We start from the raw sequence: 16,036 nt of genomic DNA, 5'->3' as shown, positions 1-16,036 counted from the left end.
AGGGGTGTGCAGTGAGGGGTGTGCACAGTGAGGGGTGCACAGTGAGGGGTGTGCAGTGAGGGGTGTGCACAGCGAGGGGTGTGCACAGTGAGGGGTGTGCAGTGAGGGGTGTGCACAGTGAGAGGTGTGTACAGTGAGGGGTGCACAGTGAGGGGTGTGCAGTGAGGGGTGTGCACAGCGAGGGGTGTGCAGTGAGGGGTGTCCACAGTGAGGGGTGTGCAGTGAGGGGTGTGCAGTGAGGGGTGTGCACAGTGAGGGGTGTGCACAGTGAGGGGTGTCCACAGTGAGGGGTGTGCACAGCCACTCTCACAGAGGAGCTGGTGGTTCTCTGCCCCACGGCCACCGTTCACTGATGGGTCCTCACTGCCACAGTGACAAGCTGTGCTTCAGCCCTCCTCCAGCACATACTTGGGGCACACACCTATCTCCCTGCTCCCAGCCAGCTGCAGCCTCCTGAATGCTCCTGGGATGGAGCAGAGGAAATGTGCCTCCTTTTCCTCATAGCTACAGTGGCACAGGAAAGGTAGAGGCTGCTGTCACTGGATACAGAGCTGAGCTCAGCTATACAATGTCACCATGGACAGCAGAGACATGACATGGCCACCCCAGGGCTGTGCTCAGCACCTATCCTGCCTGCACTGGAGAAGGGAGCTGGGCCTGCTGAGGTTTGTGCCTGACTCTTCCCTGAGGCCACCTGGCTGGCTGCAGGTCTGTGGGACACGGGATGTCACCACACTGTGGGTGCCCAGCTGTCCCTGAGACTCAGAGCACCTCCAGCCTGGGGTTCCCTGGTCCCTCTCAGTCAGGAGTGAAGCAGCCACCACTCAAACCTGCCCAGAGTCACCACACTGTGTCCATCATGGTGACACAGCCCCAGGCTGGGCACCAGCTCCTGCCTGCAGCCTCATCGACCCGGGCACCCTGCGCCGCAGGGCGAGCGCGGTGGGACCGGAGATGGTGAGATGATGTCTGGGCCATAAATATCCCTGGCAGCAAAAAAGCAGAGGGGTGGGGAAGGGGCAGGAGGCAGCAGATCCTGCCATTGGCATTCAGCCCACACCCTCAGCATCCTTTCCCTGCCGTGGTGACTCGGTGCTGCTCAGCCAGGGAATCTCCCCACAGCACAGTCAGCGGGGGCAGAGCATTGTCCCCTGGGCAGGGTGAGGGAGGTGACAGCTGGAGCATGAGATGATGCATTCAACCACTGCGGAGCCACTGGGAAGGACTCATCCCAACACCACTTACACAGGACCACGAGGTTGGCGCTGGAAGCTGTTCCTGCTGCCAGCAGAGATCGCTGGAAGGGAACATCCACTGAGAGGAGGGGACCTGGCAGAGCAGCTCTGCTGCAACTAGCTCCAAGAGGGCCAGAGCCACACACAGGACAGAGGAATCCCAAATGGCACCAAAACCAATACTGGTGGCTCTGAAGCTACACAGAGCCCTCCTGCAATGGTGCTGGCAAGCCTTGCCCTGCTGCTCCATCAGGAAGGTGCTCATTGCAGGACAGGACACCAAGACTCACAGAAGGCCAGAGGATGCCCTGGGGGCAGGAGGAACCTGTGCCTTCCAGTTCCACACCACTCTGGGCATCACCACCCAAAACCCCCTGGCATTTCGAATAGATCCTTTGACTTTGCAAAGATATCAGGGCTTGAGTAACTTTTGCAAGGAGTAACTTGCACTTTACACCCCAGTCTGCCCAACCACATGCTCACAGCCCCCTACCAGGCTGGAAGGGAAGAGCAGGGGCAGCTCCTCCAAAGAGGAGTTGGGGGGCACAAGAGAGGAGTGCTCAGCCAGCAGCACTGCGCCAAAGCACTTCCAGTACCTTCATTAAATCACAGCAGCGCTGGCTCAGAGCACTTAGTCTGCGCCTTTGACCACCCCGTGCAAATGATCTCACACAGCTCAGCCCCCCCGGCTGTCGGCGCCGCTCCTGCCGGCGCTCCCCCTCTCCCCAGCCCTTCTGGGATTCACAGGAACAGACCTTCCAGGGTTTCAAAATGCCTCTGGCCATGATGGGAGTGTTGGCGGCTGCTCGTGTCCCCGCTGACCCCCCGAGCCCTCCTGCGCAGGGAGGGTGCGGGATCACTGGTGCCGCTGGCTGCAGCTGGGAGAACATCTCCCGGAGAAACAGGAGCCGCTGTTTGCCGGAGGGGAGGAGGGGTCTGCTCTCCTGATGGCTCCGGAGCCCAGCTAAGCAAACAAACAAATGAAGCGGGAGCTGTGGCTCTCGGGTGGCCCATCTGCTCCCCACCCCATCACTCCCGGCACACGCTCGGCTGCCGCAGGGACCGTGAGCCAGCGGCTCTGGGGCCGGGGGAGTGGCTCCCCTGGGCTGGGAGCCCCCAGCACCTCCAGGCCACCAGGGCCAGCACCCAGAGCTGGCAGGGCTGGACAGTGAGAGCAAAGGAGCCAGGATTTGGTGATGGGGAGGCGATCAACAGAGCAGTACCCCAGCCCAGCATCCCAGCCCAGCATCCCATCCTGCCCCACAGGAGTGGCCAGGCACATCCCAGCCCCCTGGGGCTTTGGGCTGCGTCCTTGTGCTCAGGGCTGGAAGCAACTGATGTGCAACTGCTCAGCCTGGAGAAGAGAAGCCTCTGGGGAGACCTCAGAGCTCCTTCCAGCACATAGAGAGGCTCCAAGAGAGATGGAGAGGGACTTTGGACAAAGGCCTGGAGTGACAGGACAAGGGGGAATGGCCTTAAGCTGAAGGAAGGCAGGTTTAGATCAGATACTAGGAAGGAATTGTTCCCTGTGAGGGTGGGGAGGCCCTGGCACAGGTTGCCCAGAGAAGCTGTGGTTGCCCCATCCCTGGAAGTGTCCAAGGCCAGGTTGGACGGGGCTTGGAGCAACTTGGGATAAGTGGAAGGTGTCCCTGCCCAGGGAGGGAGGATCTTTAAGATCCATTCTGACTCAAATCAGTCTGGGATTCTATGCAAGGAGGGAATGATGAGGTGGAAGATCAGCCCCAGGACCCTTCAGTTTTGGGGGTCACCTGCACTGTGGGGCATAAACAGGCTACTGTAGAGGGAGGGTCCTTAAATTCATGAAGGACAGATGGGCTTTGAAGCCTCACAGGGAGCTGTAACATCACCCCACCCCTCCCAGCCTTCTGTGCCCTGGTAGCATGTGGGGGTTGTTCCCATGAAAGAGGGCTACAAACCGAGCAAGAATATGGCTCATTGATTGATCTGGGGTACCTCAAACTGCATCTACTTCTGTCGTGTTTGCAGCTGTGTCACACCCACTGCTACCTCTGCAACTCCTGTCCCCGCTTAATTAAAGTCAGCACATTGTCCTTCCCTTGGCCTGCCAGGTGCTGAGGGTGAGATCCATGTGCCAACTGTGCATCCAGGTTGTCACCATGGATTCAAGGATTCTCTTTGTGCAGGGGTCTCTGGCAGGGACAGTTTCCTCCAGATATTTCAGTGGACAGAGTTGAGCTGGAGTCTGACTCACAGAGGAAGAGCATTTCTGGTCCCACAGCCTCCCAAATTCATGGCATTACTGGAGCAGCCTTTGACTGTCCTTGGTACTGAGTTTTTCCAGCCCAGGGCAAGAGCTGGGCTGCGTTTTGGTTTATTTTTGTGACCTGGCTTTAAGTCTTGCCATCTCATGCTTGAACTCTTATGGGGGCAGAATCAACCTGAAGGTTTTCTCCCTTATTTGAGCACCCTGACAGCACAAATGAGGTGCTGGGACAGGACAGGGGGCTGGTTTGCCCTCCAGGTGCTGCTGTGACATGCCCAGCCCTGCTCAACCTCTGGTGTTGGCACCATGGAAGGAAAGCAGGCTCTGGTGAAGATCCAGGTTTCCTGCACCTTTGGCCATGTGCAGCAGGTGAACCACCTGGAGCAGAGCTGGCACAGACAGGGCAGCAGGTTTCCAGCCCAAAATGGAAAGACTTTGGGCCAAAAATAAAATAGGAAGGTACAAAATCCTCCCCTCCTTCCCCATCAAACAGCCAGTCAGTCACAGTCTGGCTACACTGAACTGAGTGGAGCACCCTGCTCAGAGAGAGGGACATTCACCCCACCTGTCCCCAACCTCGTCACAAGCACCTTGTCCCCAAGGGCTTGTCACAGCCATCCCCATGGCAGTAGCCCCTGCTGTGCCTGCTCAAGTGAGTACATGGCCACCATCCAAAGGAAGGTCTGGAGTGTGTGGAAAATGGGTGTCACTGGAGCAGGGAGGTGCCAGGGAACAGGGGCTGCAGAGGGACACGGGGGTAGAGCGGGATGGGGCACACGGGGGTGCTCAGGGCGAGGAAGAGGAGGCAGGGCATGGGACAGGAGAGGGGTCACCGCCCCTGGACAGTCCCCACGTGCAGGTGCCCGGGGGGCACGGCCGCCCCTCCCGCCCCTCCCGCCGGCCCTGCTTTCAATCACCCCTCGATTACACAGTTTGCTTTTGCTGACAGCTCATTTACTCGCACTTGTCAAGCACGTTGTAAATAGTGAGAGAAACAGCCCTGCCCTTCCGGAGCAGAGGCACGGCCAGCAAGGGGCCGGCCGGTCCCCCCCGGCGGCTCATTCCCGGCACCGGAGCCAGCGCTGCCAGGAAGGGCCGGGGCACAGGGTCGGTCCACGCCTGCTCACACCGTCAGCAGCCACGGGAGAGGGACGGCAGCCGGGCTTTGGAAAGTGCTGAGCATCCACCACCTCCCTCGGGAAACAAGGGGAGCACCCGTCCTGGACTCCCAAAGTCCACACCACCGAGTGTCCGTAATTATTTAGCTTAAGGATAATCTGCATCTCTCAGACACAGCCAGCCATCATCTCCGAGGTAATCTCAGGTCACGGAGTCAGAAGGAAGAGTAATCAGCCGTTCTGAGTGTGGAAGACACAAAGAAACAAGCAGTGAGAATCAGCTGGTGGCAGCAGGTCCGTTACATGCAGGGGGTCCTGCCGCTAAACCTTTTCCCTCGTAGCCAAAGCAGCTGGAGCAGCTCCAGCCCCTGTGCCTTGCCCTTGCCCCTGCCCTGCAAGTTTGCCCTCCCTTCAGTCATGTTAATGCAATCTGGGCTAGGAGGAGGCCCAGTGCAGGGATGGAGGGTGAACCAGACAGTCATCACCCGGCCCACGGAGGCCGCCTCACTAACTCAGTTAATTCAGAAAGCTGCTCTGCCATAATCACATTGCCATGGCTGTGGTTCCTCACAGCCCCAGCCCAGCTCCAGGCTCCACACATCCACGTTTGGGAACATTTCTTGCTGAGCTGTGTCACCCTGGGAATGTATTTTCCAGGTGCTTGCTCAGCACAGGCACAGGACAGGGAGCAGCATCCTGGGGCAGACACAGACCTGAGGGTGAGAGGGGGGAAGGCCCTGCTGATAGATAAAAGATCCACAGAACAACTCCTGGGACCTGCTGTCACTGACAGGATGGGGTTGCAGCTCAGGGAAATTCACTCAAGTCTTATAGTGGCAGCAGAGAAGCCACTGGAACCCCACTTCCACCACATGTCCTGGACACCAGGGACAGAGAGTCAGACCTCACTGACAGCCACAGTTATCCCCAGAGCTCCTCTGCACTGACTCTGGCAGGAAAAGCCCAGTGGGAACACGGCTGTATCCCTCATGGCTTTCTCCTCCTACATCTCCAGAAGTGGATGTTACATGCACCATGTGCTTGTGCCTCCTAGAAACTGGCAGCTCTGCTCCAAAACCAGCTGCTCTGAAAGCAGCAGTGCCAACACAGACCCCATAACAGGGATCATCCTCCAGGCTTGACACCATCCTCCCAGAAGACACTGCCAGAGGCACTGACAGCTCTGCAGAGCCATGTCCCTGAGCCACAGGGACCTTCCTGTGCCGCCCTACCCGGGCAGGGCTCAGGGGGGAATTGAAAAACAAGAGGTACCATCTCAAAGCCCCAAATTAATCTGATTTCTGAGCAGGTTGAAGCGAGAGCTGTTCCCAACTCACACACTGGTGTGGCAGCTACAGGGGCTCCTGAGGAGCTGCTGTCTGCTCAGACAGTGTCCCTTTCTCTGGCTCCAGTGCACAGCTGGCACATGGCACATCTCTGCCTGGCACAGGGGCTGTGCCAGCCCTTTGCTCACACCGCACAGCACAGCCCACACCCCCTCGGCCACAGTGAGACGAGCTGCCCCTCGCTGAGCTGGAGCAGTTTTGAAGGCTTTGCAAATCAGATTCCTGTCAAGGCTGATGTTTCCAGCTTAATTTGTCTGTTCACAGAGCACAGACACTGGGTTTTTCCCCTAAATAGCCCCAGTATCAAATGACTTGTAAGCAAACGGATGGATCAGTTGCAAGAAGAAACCGATTATCCCAGTTCCTGCCTCCCGCTGGACTGGCACCCCCTGAGGGGTCTGCCCTTACAAACCAGCTGTGGTGCAGCCTGGGCACAGCCTCAGCTGCAGCTCAGGCTCCTACTCTGTGTGCTCACCCTGCTCTGACAACCTTTATTGTCTCCTCAGGAGCTGCAGCCCCATGCAGGGCCGCTCTTCCTTCCTCACGCTGCTCCTTCCTGCATTTCACATCAGATTTGCTTTAAAATTGCATCCTGAGCACTTTACACCTTGCTGGGATGGGATTTGGTGCTATGAACTCAGTTAAGTGCCTAGTGGTTGCTCTCATGTTCCTTTTCTCCCTCCTGGCCACGGACCCCACCAGTGGGATTTCCATCAGCTTTGGCAAGTTAAGATAAAATCCCTTTGTCACAGCATTGAAAGGCCCACCCTGGCTCTCCACAGCACCCAAGGAACACCCGCTTGCCTACTGAGGCACAGAAAAGCCTTGAAAAGGTTTGTGATGTCTTCTAGAGTATTTTTTCACCTGTCCAGCAGCCAGGCTCCTACAATTCAGGGAGCAGACACTCCAGGGCTTTGCTCTGAGCCACAGCCTCACACCCTGCCATGAACAGAGTCTGGGATGGGGAGGGCAAACAGCACCATCACCTGAAAGCCCAAACGGTCCCAGAACACCTGTGATGATGGAGAGCCAGCAGGATGCCCCTTTTAGGATGTCTTTAAGATGCTCAGGTCGGAACATGTCCCTGCACATGATCCCCGGCCCGTGGCTGGATCGCACACAGCCGAGCACAGAGCCAGGCCAAGGCCCTGAGAGCAGCCCCATCACATGGTGCCCCCCATGCCAAGCCAACAGGGACCCCCTGCCCGGGCACGGTGCTGTGCCAGCAGGATGCAGCACAGGAAAGGAGGAGCGGAGCAGAGCCGTGTCAGTCTGAATCAGCCGCCCGGGGCCGTTGGCGGTGCGGGAGCTTCGGCTGGTAACGCTGTTCTCAGGCTCTGGGAGCTGTTGCTATTTTAGTCCTCCTGAAACGTGCAGGAAAAGGAATCCGGAGGCTCTGTCTCCTGCGGAGATGTTTGTGCTGACCCAGTTTGGAGGCTGCAGAGCAAAAGCCACGTCACCCTGCCCCCGGCTCCTGCTGCGCCCGCGGGTACCGGGAGCGAGTCACCTCCCGAGTCACCTCCTCGGGGCCACCCAGCCCACGCTGCACCCACACCATGACGTGGGGCAGGGGCTGCTCCTCCACCACGCACCAGCCAAGGCAGGGATCCGGGGGTTTTACCCCCATCTGCCTCACCCAGAGCCCTTCAAACACTCAGCACAGTCTGTTTCTCTTCTGCCAGAGCAACAGGTCACCCACCAACAATCCAAACCTGACCCCCAGGGGACGAGATGACTCCAGCAGAGGTTGTCCCTGTCCCAGAGAGCTCCATGGTGGCAGCCTCAGCCCCAAAGCCAGGCAGATAGGGGTGTCAAGGACAGCCATGCAGGGCAGGCGTGCCCTTCAAACCCCTCCAACACACATCCATCTGTCAGAGCTGCTGAGACAGCGCTCTCCAGCCAGGCTGAAGCTCTTCAGTGTGGGAAAAGTGCTGAGGCTGCCTCACTAGGTACAAAAAACAGCACCTACGAAATGACCTCTGTGCTTTGGGGCCACCTGTGGGATCCAGATCAAACACCTGAGCCCGTCCGAGGGCACAGAAGGGGCAAATCTCTGCACTGCTACTCCCATGACCTCGGCCTTTGATCAGGGCCCAGAGATCACAGTTTGAGCCTCTCCCTCTGCTCCCAGTCCTGCCCCAGAGCCAAGCTCTGGGGGAAGGCTGGACACTGGGCTGCACGGGCTCAGCTGTGCAAACAGAGATGCTGGGAGGTGTCAGCCCAGCCCGGCCCCAGCCAGAGGATGCAAATGCAGTGACTGCTCCCCCGAGCAGGGCAGGAAGCTGCAGACACAGCAGCTCCTGAACACAAACTCACTCCTCACCTGGCAAACAAACAGCCTCCAGCAGTGCCCTCCTGGCTGGAGCACCACAGAGCAAAGCCCCCGCGCAGGCCGAGCCCGGCGCTCCGAGCAGGTTCTCCAGCTCCCGCCCGGCTCTCTTACCTTGCTCTCCGTAGGAGCTGATGCCGGATGTTGCTGCTTGGTGATGTTCTCAGCCAGACACCAGCAGATCCTCTTCTTCTGCTCCTGGGAGTAAGCCTCCAAACTTAATAAGCACTCCGACTTCTGACGTAAAGGAAACACAGGCAGGGAGAAGGTCATTAGCTGTGTGTCGCAGGCCCTGGCTGTGTTTGCAAACTCCTTGCTCCCCACACAGCACATCAGAGGAGCGTGGGTCTAACAGGAGAGCTCACACCGCGTCCTGTGCTCCAGGCAGAGAGAGCAAAAGAGAGGGAAATCACCTCCCAGTGGCATCTCCTCCAGAGAGAGGGAGAAGGGCTGGGTGGTGCAGGGGAGCTGACCCTGCCTTCAGGGCAGGAGTGCAGTGGTACAGCACGGGCACAGCACCAGCAGCTCTGCACCCTGTGCCACCTGAGTGTCTATTAAGCTAATTTAGAGAGTGGAAATTGCTTTTTGCCATATGCAAACACAAATGAGGCACCGGAGCATGAACTGATGAGAACAAGAGCCTTCGGGCTGGGTGGGGCAGGGAGGAAAGACTGAGCTCAGGGAGGCTCCAGAGCAGCCTCCCCATCCTGCTCCTCACAGTGCACACTTCAGGGTGGATTTGGGGATGAAGCTCTGGTCACACACTCTCTGTGAGCAAGGAAGGAATTATGAGAAATGATGGGAGATCATCCCAGCTGAGCCCACCTTCTCTTGTGCCACAGCCCCTTCCCTGCACGTGTCCTTTTTGATACAGGCTTGTTCCTCTTGGACAAGTTTTCTTTGGGCCAAATCTCACTCATTTAAGGAACTTTCTGACCAAGTTCTCTCAGCAGCTGTCTCCCAGCCCTCAAACTGCTTCTCTTTCATGCTAAAAATTAAGCATTAGTAACATCTGCTGCCTGCTGGGATTTTGCAGGTTTTGCTTTAGGAAGGGTCCAGAAATGCCCAAGGCTGGATCTTCTCCTTCTGTGGCCAGATGGGAAAAAAAACAAAACAAAACAAAACCAAAAGCAGGACTTTAGGACAGACTGCAAAGAAAGAAAAAAGTGTCTTTCACTAAGGGGCATGAAAAAGGCCTTTTCTTTCCTAGAATTTCCTTCCAGAAGGGCAGGTCCCCAATAGCCTGTTTTTTTTTTCCCAGAAAGGTCTGAAAGAACCTGCAGCTTTGTGACTCCAGAGACACAGCACAGCCAAAAGGGGAAATGCTCTTTAGTCACACCATTTAAATCACTGTTTGCATTGGATGTGAATTCATTCATGTTTAATCCAAAATCCATTCTGAAGTGGTAAATAAACCAAGCTCCCACGCCACCTCCAGGGAAAGGGATCTCTGGTTCAGTCCTTTGCCCCTCCAAGGAGACTTCCATGAAAGACAAGGTTTGGGCTTTCTTAAGTCTGGACATCACCACATCAATTCCTACAGCAGAAACAGGCTTAAACACTGCAAATGCATGAAAATTCCTGAGCACATTCAGAATGAAGAGAGGTTTGGGATTCAGGGACACAGGGCAGTGGGGTCCCCCTCACCCTCTAGATCCTGAGTGGCAGTGATGCTCTGAGCATCCCTGGAGTGTCACGGGGCTCCTTCCCATCCCAGATGTCCCAGTCTCTCCCACTCCCATGCCAGCAGTTCCCCAGGCTGCACCACTGTGCTACCCACTCAGCCCTAGGAAGGTTCCCAGTTGTTCCCACTTTCATAGGAGAGGATGGGTACCCATATGCTGGGATGGAAATCCAGGCTGGCATTTCACAGCACTTGGGGCCAGAACTGAAAGGAAGCAAGAGCTGAGCAGAGCCTAAAATCCATCAGTGCAGCTGCAAGGAGCACAGTGTCCACACTGATGCTGCAACCACTGCACATTCCCAGTCCTGCAGAGCTCCTGTGATTCCCCTGGAGCGAGGCCGAAAGCAATTCCAAGGACATCTCATATCCCCTTGCTGGTGACAGACGGCAGCTCACCTACCCCTGCCCTGCAGCCCCTCTCTGATTCAATTACAGTCCATCTCTCTGATTGAATTTACATCCAGCCACGCTCAGCTCCTGCTGGCTGTTGAGAGCAAAGTGCCCCTTTCCCTCCCTCCCTCCAGCTCAGCCAGTTGCAGACTCCCTGCCCCAGCCACCTGGGGATACCACAGCCAGGAGAGGAGATTGCCCTCTGGTCCAAAATCAGAGAAAGGCAACTACCCCAGTATGGTGTGCAAGGCTGAGGGGGGACATGAACAGCCAAAATTACATTTCTCCAAGCTGGACATATTTTACCATCATTTCTGTGTAGTGAGATCCCAGCCCTTTATTCCCTCACAGTGACATTGAACCTCTCCAACACACATTTTCTGAGGGAAGAGCTCTGTTTCTCCCTCTTCCACAGAATCATAGAATGGTAAGGAGTTGAAAGGGACCTTAAAGATCATCTTGTCCCAACCCTTCCTACCAGGGACACCTCTCACTAGACCAGGTTGCTCAAGGCCTTATCCAACACTGCCAGGGTTGGGGCATCCACAGACTCCCTGAGCAACCTGTGCCAGGGCCTCACCATCTTCACAGTAAAAAATGTCCCCCTGATATCTAACCTAAATTTGCCCCCTTTCAATCTGTACTCCTTGTCCCATCCCTACAGCTGTGGTACTGCAGCACATCCACCAACCTGCTCCCCCCAAATAATGTTCAGCTGTGTTGGGGACAGTGGCAGCAGCCCCCAGGGGCTGAGCACCCCCAGCTGCCTCCAGAGCCCAGGCTCCTGCTTGCAAAGTCCTTTGGGATCCAGCCAGAAGAAGGACTGGGATGTGGGATAAGCTTGTGTCCACGCTGGGGACCCAGCTGCCCACCCCCAGGGAGCTGGGGCAGGAGGTGGGTGAGCAGGGGCTGTGCCAGGCCCTGCACACGCTGGGAACTGGCCTCCCCACCATTGTTTTCATTCAGGGAGGCTGCCCCGGCCCTGCCAATATTTACAAAGAGAAAACAGGGTTTAATCTCACGGTGCTGGGAAAGGAGGATGCAGATGGCGTGAAGGGGGCGTTTGCCACCAGATACAGCAGCGACTGAAGTGGCTGCCAGTGGCTCTGTGCCCGCCTGCCTTCCCCCAGAGCTGGGAAAAACATGTTATTGCAGGTGCTGTGTGAGCCCACGGCTCTGGGGCACCCCCAGAGGGGAAAACACACACACTGCAGGGAAGGGCCCAGACTGGCCAACACCAGCCCCAAACGGGCCCTGTTACAGCCAGGGGGGAGCTGCAGGAAGGGGTTCCTTTTGCTCCATGGGCACAGCTCACCCCTGGGCTCAGACCCAGCCCCACGGTGCCCAGGAGCAGGAGGAGATGACAGGCAAGGGGTTTGGCCAAGCAGAGCTCCTGGTTACCCAGCAGACACCCCCCAAGGAGGGCCTGTTGGCTCTGCAGTCCACAGATCAGCTGAGGAGCTCCCAGAGAGCAGCACATCAAGGGAGGGGTCCCCAAACTCTGCACACCGAGACCCCACGCTGCAGACATGCCCCTCTGTGCAGGACCCAGCACACACCTGGGGATCTGCATGGCACTGCCAAGCTAAAATGTCCCAGTAACAACGACACAGACTCAGCCTGACACCTCCAGTGCCCTGAGCTGGTGCCCAGCCCAGCCCAGGGCTGTTCTCTCACCACTGTCTCCCCAGCTCTGCCAGCAGACACGTTCCTGGGGTGGTCGTGGTCATGGAATCACACACTGGTTGGGGTTGGAAGGGACCTTAAAGCTCATCCCATCCCCTGCCACGGGCAGGGACACCTTCCACTAGAACCCCTGTCCAGCCTGGCCTTGGACACTTCCAGGGATGGGGCAGCCACAGCTTCTCTGGGCAACCTCTGTCCTGAAGTAGATGTTCCCCTCAGAGATGAGGGGATGCACTTCAGGTCCTTCCCCCGGGCTCCTCTGCCCCTCAGGTTTAGGGCAGGGTGTTCTGGGGACAGGGCTCCCAGCCCAGCCCTGCCAGGCCCTGGCCTCAAACATTCCCAGTGCTGGTCCGGGGCCAATCCCAGCAGAGATCCCAGAGGGGAAGTACCTCGGAAATGGGCTCCAGACTACAATGGCTTTAAATCACAGAGCAAACCTTCCACTGGCCCTGGGAATATCCTGTGCACAAAACAGGGCAACTGCTGCCTGGTTACTTCATGCCCATGAGCAAGGTCTGATGAGAAAGTTCTCTTTGCTCCCATGCTGGGGGGTGGGAGGGACTACGGCTCTTCCTGTGGCTTTTGGACTGCTGGGCACACTGGTGGTGCCCAAAGAACAAACACTGGCAGCCACAGCAGAGGCCCACTGAAATCTGGGATGACCAGAAGGTGACAGGATGGCAGGAGAGCTGCAGCAGATGATGTGCAGGGAGCAGGGCAGGGCACAGCAATCCCTGCAGGGCTCCTCCCTGTGGGGCTTGTTTTTGGGAGCACTGCATGATGGCACAGCCTGAAGGGTGCCTGGAGAGGCTGTGGCTGCCCCATCCCTGGAAGTGTCCAAGGCCAGGTTGGACAGGGCTTAGAGCAACCTGGGATAGTGGAAGGTGTCCCTGCCCATGGCAGGGGGTGGAACAAGAGGAGCTTTAAGGTCCCTCCAACCCCAACCAGTCTCTGATCCTATGATTCTGTGCTAAGCCTCCAGGAGGAAAAGCCATCCTGAAGAGCCTTTTCCACCCGCTTTGGAGCAGCCAGTGAGGACACAGGGCTTGGTCTGTTTTCACAGGCCAGCAGATTGTCATTAAGTGGCTCATCAGATAACACCCTTCCCAGGAATTCCCCAACCCTGAGACAAGCCAGGCAATGAGTTAGTGCTGAAAACACCATTCTGGCAAACAGAGAGCAGGTGTAGCACCTTCCTGCTCTGCAAACACCCTTCCCTCTCAGGGAAGCTGAGCAGCCTCAGTGGCATCAACACCAAGCTTACCCGCCCTCTGCCAACACAGCCCCAGAGCTTTCCATCCCTCTTCCCCAGCACAGCCCCATGGACAGCGAGCTCCAGCCTGTGCAGACAGTCCCAGGACCCTCTGAAATCACCTCATGGTGCCTGGGCCTTTTTAAAATCTCTCCAGTACTGCAACTGCACCATATCAACTCTTCTTCTTGCCAGCATCTGGGAAATGCGACCCCAGAATTAAAGCTGGAGGGGGGAAAGGAACACATTTGTTAGTTATCTCAAAACTCAGATTCAGGCTGAGTTGTGTAAAGATGCACAAAACCAGGGAGGAAGAGTGTTCCTGTTTATCTGTTCCTCCATCTGGTACAGGAGCACTCCCTGCTCTGCCAGAAGAGAACTGAACTGGGAGCTGGCAGTGCCCAGGAGCTGTCCTGTCCCCAGGCTGTGGGTTATTGCAGCCTGGGGCTGGTGTCATTCCACAACATCTAACCCAGGTAAACCCACACAGAGAGAGGAGATGAAGCCCAGGGTCTGTCTGCACAGAAGAGCAGCCTGACCACCAACTCCAGAGCTGAGTGAGCTCAAGCTCCAGGGGTGTTCCTGGAGAGAGCTGACTTGAACCAGCGGAACATTTCAGCTGCAAATGAAATTTGGGGCATATCATGGGGATGCTGGGCAGGGCAGTTCAGGAATGCCTCAGCATTTGGGGTAATCTGGACATGGGTTCATGTCACAACATTCTTCAGAAGGACTTTTCCAAATGTTGCAGACTCTGCACCTGCAGCTTGGACTTGTCAGCATCCCACAGAAAAATCCAGGGGCTGGGACCTGCCCTCCTTTGGAGGGAGGAAAATGGAAACCTCCATTCAGGAAAGAGTTAAGCTGTTGCTGTGTGAGATGCCAGAGGGATTCAGGGTGAGTGTCCACCTCTCACATGAGCTGGATGACTCAAGGCTTGGGGAACCTCTCCAGCATCCCAGAAACGAGCCAGGGAGGAAGCAAAGGAAATGTCATAGAGCAGGAAAGGATTTTTCATCTGGTAACATCTCCTGGCCATCACCAGCAGAGTGGCTCAGGAGAGGGAGTTCCTCTTCCCACTGAACAGGACTGGGAACAGGAAGAGGAAGGCAGAGGAACACACTTCATGTTCTCTCACTGTGCTTCCCATTCATGTCAGGAAACTGGTCATCTGGATTGTCTCTCCTTGAAGTCCTATGAGTGATCCCAACCCTTCCAGCCCTGTTTGCAGTGCCCACTCTCCCCCAGCCCAGGGGATCCTTCTCTGCTGCACTAGAAGCCCATCAGATGAATTACAGCCACAAATCTGACAAACACCATCTCTTTTCCCATCATGAATTAGAGTAAATCGAGGTACAATTCCACCAGAGCACACGGCCCATTTCCCAGGCAAAGGCTCATCTCCTCTCCCTTCTCCCTTCCTACAGTTCCTTACTAAACAGCTTTGCCTCAGCTGTTCACTCAGCCATGTAGGTTTGATGGCACCCCCTGCCCAGTCCTTTTGCCTTTTTCCCTCTCGACAAACCACCTGCCTAAGTGCCCTCTAGATCTGCCAAGACAGTGCCCAAAAAAGCTCCTTGTGAACTGTCCTGGTGACATGTCCATAACAGCCAACTTCAAAATCACCCCGGCGTGTAATCCCTGTCATATCCCAGCCTGTCCCTGAGCCTTGACATCCTCTGTGCCATCAGCAAATCACTTTTCCAGCATTCAGATCTACTGGATGGAGATGGGAACCTGGGTTCTCCCTGCTCTTTCCCTTTGGGACAACTCCACATCCCAAAAGGCATTAAATCACAGATTCCCAGAATGTGCTGAGTTGGAAGGACCCACAAGGATCAGCGAGTCCAACCCTCAGCCCATCCCCAAGGGTCACACCCTGTGCCCCAGAGGAACATCCAAACTCTCCTGGAGCTCTGGCAGCCTTGGGGCTGTGCCCACTGCCCTGGGGAGCCTGGTCAGTGCCAACCACCCTCTGGGGGAAGAACCTTTCCCTGAGATCCAACCTGACCCTGCCCTGACACAACTGAGTGATGTTCACTCCCAGCAGGAACAGAGAATGCTTTGGGACATTAACCCTCCAGTGGAGCAAGCTGGGACATCTCCAGTGAAGCACATCCACACAGGCTCCAGTACTGCCCCCACTACAGCTGTGATCCAGTTCAAAGAGCACCCCTTCAAAGCACCCCCTTGCCAGCAGCAGGGACACAGGCCAAGGGTGTGAACAGGAACAGTGTCCACAGGGGACCTGTGCACCCCTGGGTGCAGGGATGTGCCCACACAGAGCCAGGGCTCAGGATGATTAGGTTGCCCAGAGAAGCTGTGGCTGCCCCATCCCTGGAAGTGTCCAAGGCCAGGTTGGACAGGGCTTGGAGCAACCTGGGCTAGTGGAAGGTGTCCCTGCCCATGGCAGGGGGTGTAACAAGATGGTCTTTAAGGTCCCTCCCAACCCAAACCAGTCTGGGATTCTGTGACCTGGGCAAAGGGGGGACAGTGGCCTTTCTCTGACACTTGTCCAGAGGCTCTCCCTGGGCAGTAAAGATGGGCATCCCCAAGGCAAAACAAGCTCCAGCACAGATTCACAGCATTAATTTGCTCATCACAGCAGCACAAGGAGTTGCTACTGGAAGGATTTTCTTTCTTCCCAAGAGAAACTCCAGTGTCTGCTGATGAAAACTTCCAGTGAAAAAAGATCAAATTTGCAAGTGTTTTTCAAAGGAAAAACTTACTGAGCTATTTGATTTTAAGTCA

General features: G+C 56.4%; 2 protein-coding genes across 6 annotated transcripts in view; one reads left to right on the top strand and one right to left on the bottom strand.

The window, feature by feature from the left end:
- Positions 1 to 16,036, top strand: part of ALAD (aminolevulinate dehydratase) — a 393,442-nt gene that overhangs the window by 302,743 nt on the left and 74,663 nt on the right. The window lies entirely within an intron of this gene.
- The window catches only part of RGS3 (regulator of G protein signaling 3), an 87,342-nt gene that overhangs the window by 17,732 nt on the left and 53,574 nt on the right, over positions 1 to 16,036 (bottom strand). For all 5 annotated transcript variants that reach the window (XM_064677175.1, XM_064677174.1, XM_064677177.1 and 2 more), the window contains one exon: positions 8,388 to 8,510. In XM_064677175.1, the coding sequence (XP_064533245.1) occupies positions 8,388 to 8,510 (123 nt within the window). The remainder of the gene's footprint in view (positions 1 to 8,387; positions 8,511 to 16,036) is intronic.

The sequence above is a fragment of the Pseudopipra pipra genome, chromosome 20 (assembly GCF_036250125.1).
Source record: "Pseudopipra pipra isolate bDixPip1 chromosome 20, bDixPip1.hap1, whole genome shotgun sequence".
NCBI classification, from domain to species: Eukaryota; Metazoa; Chordata; class Aves; order Passeriformes; family Pipridae; genus Pseudopipra; species Pseudopipra pipra.
The sequence above is the reverse complement of the archived record's forward strand: the minus strand, read 5'-3'. Positions and strand labels throughout refer to the sequence as shown.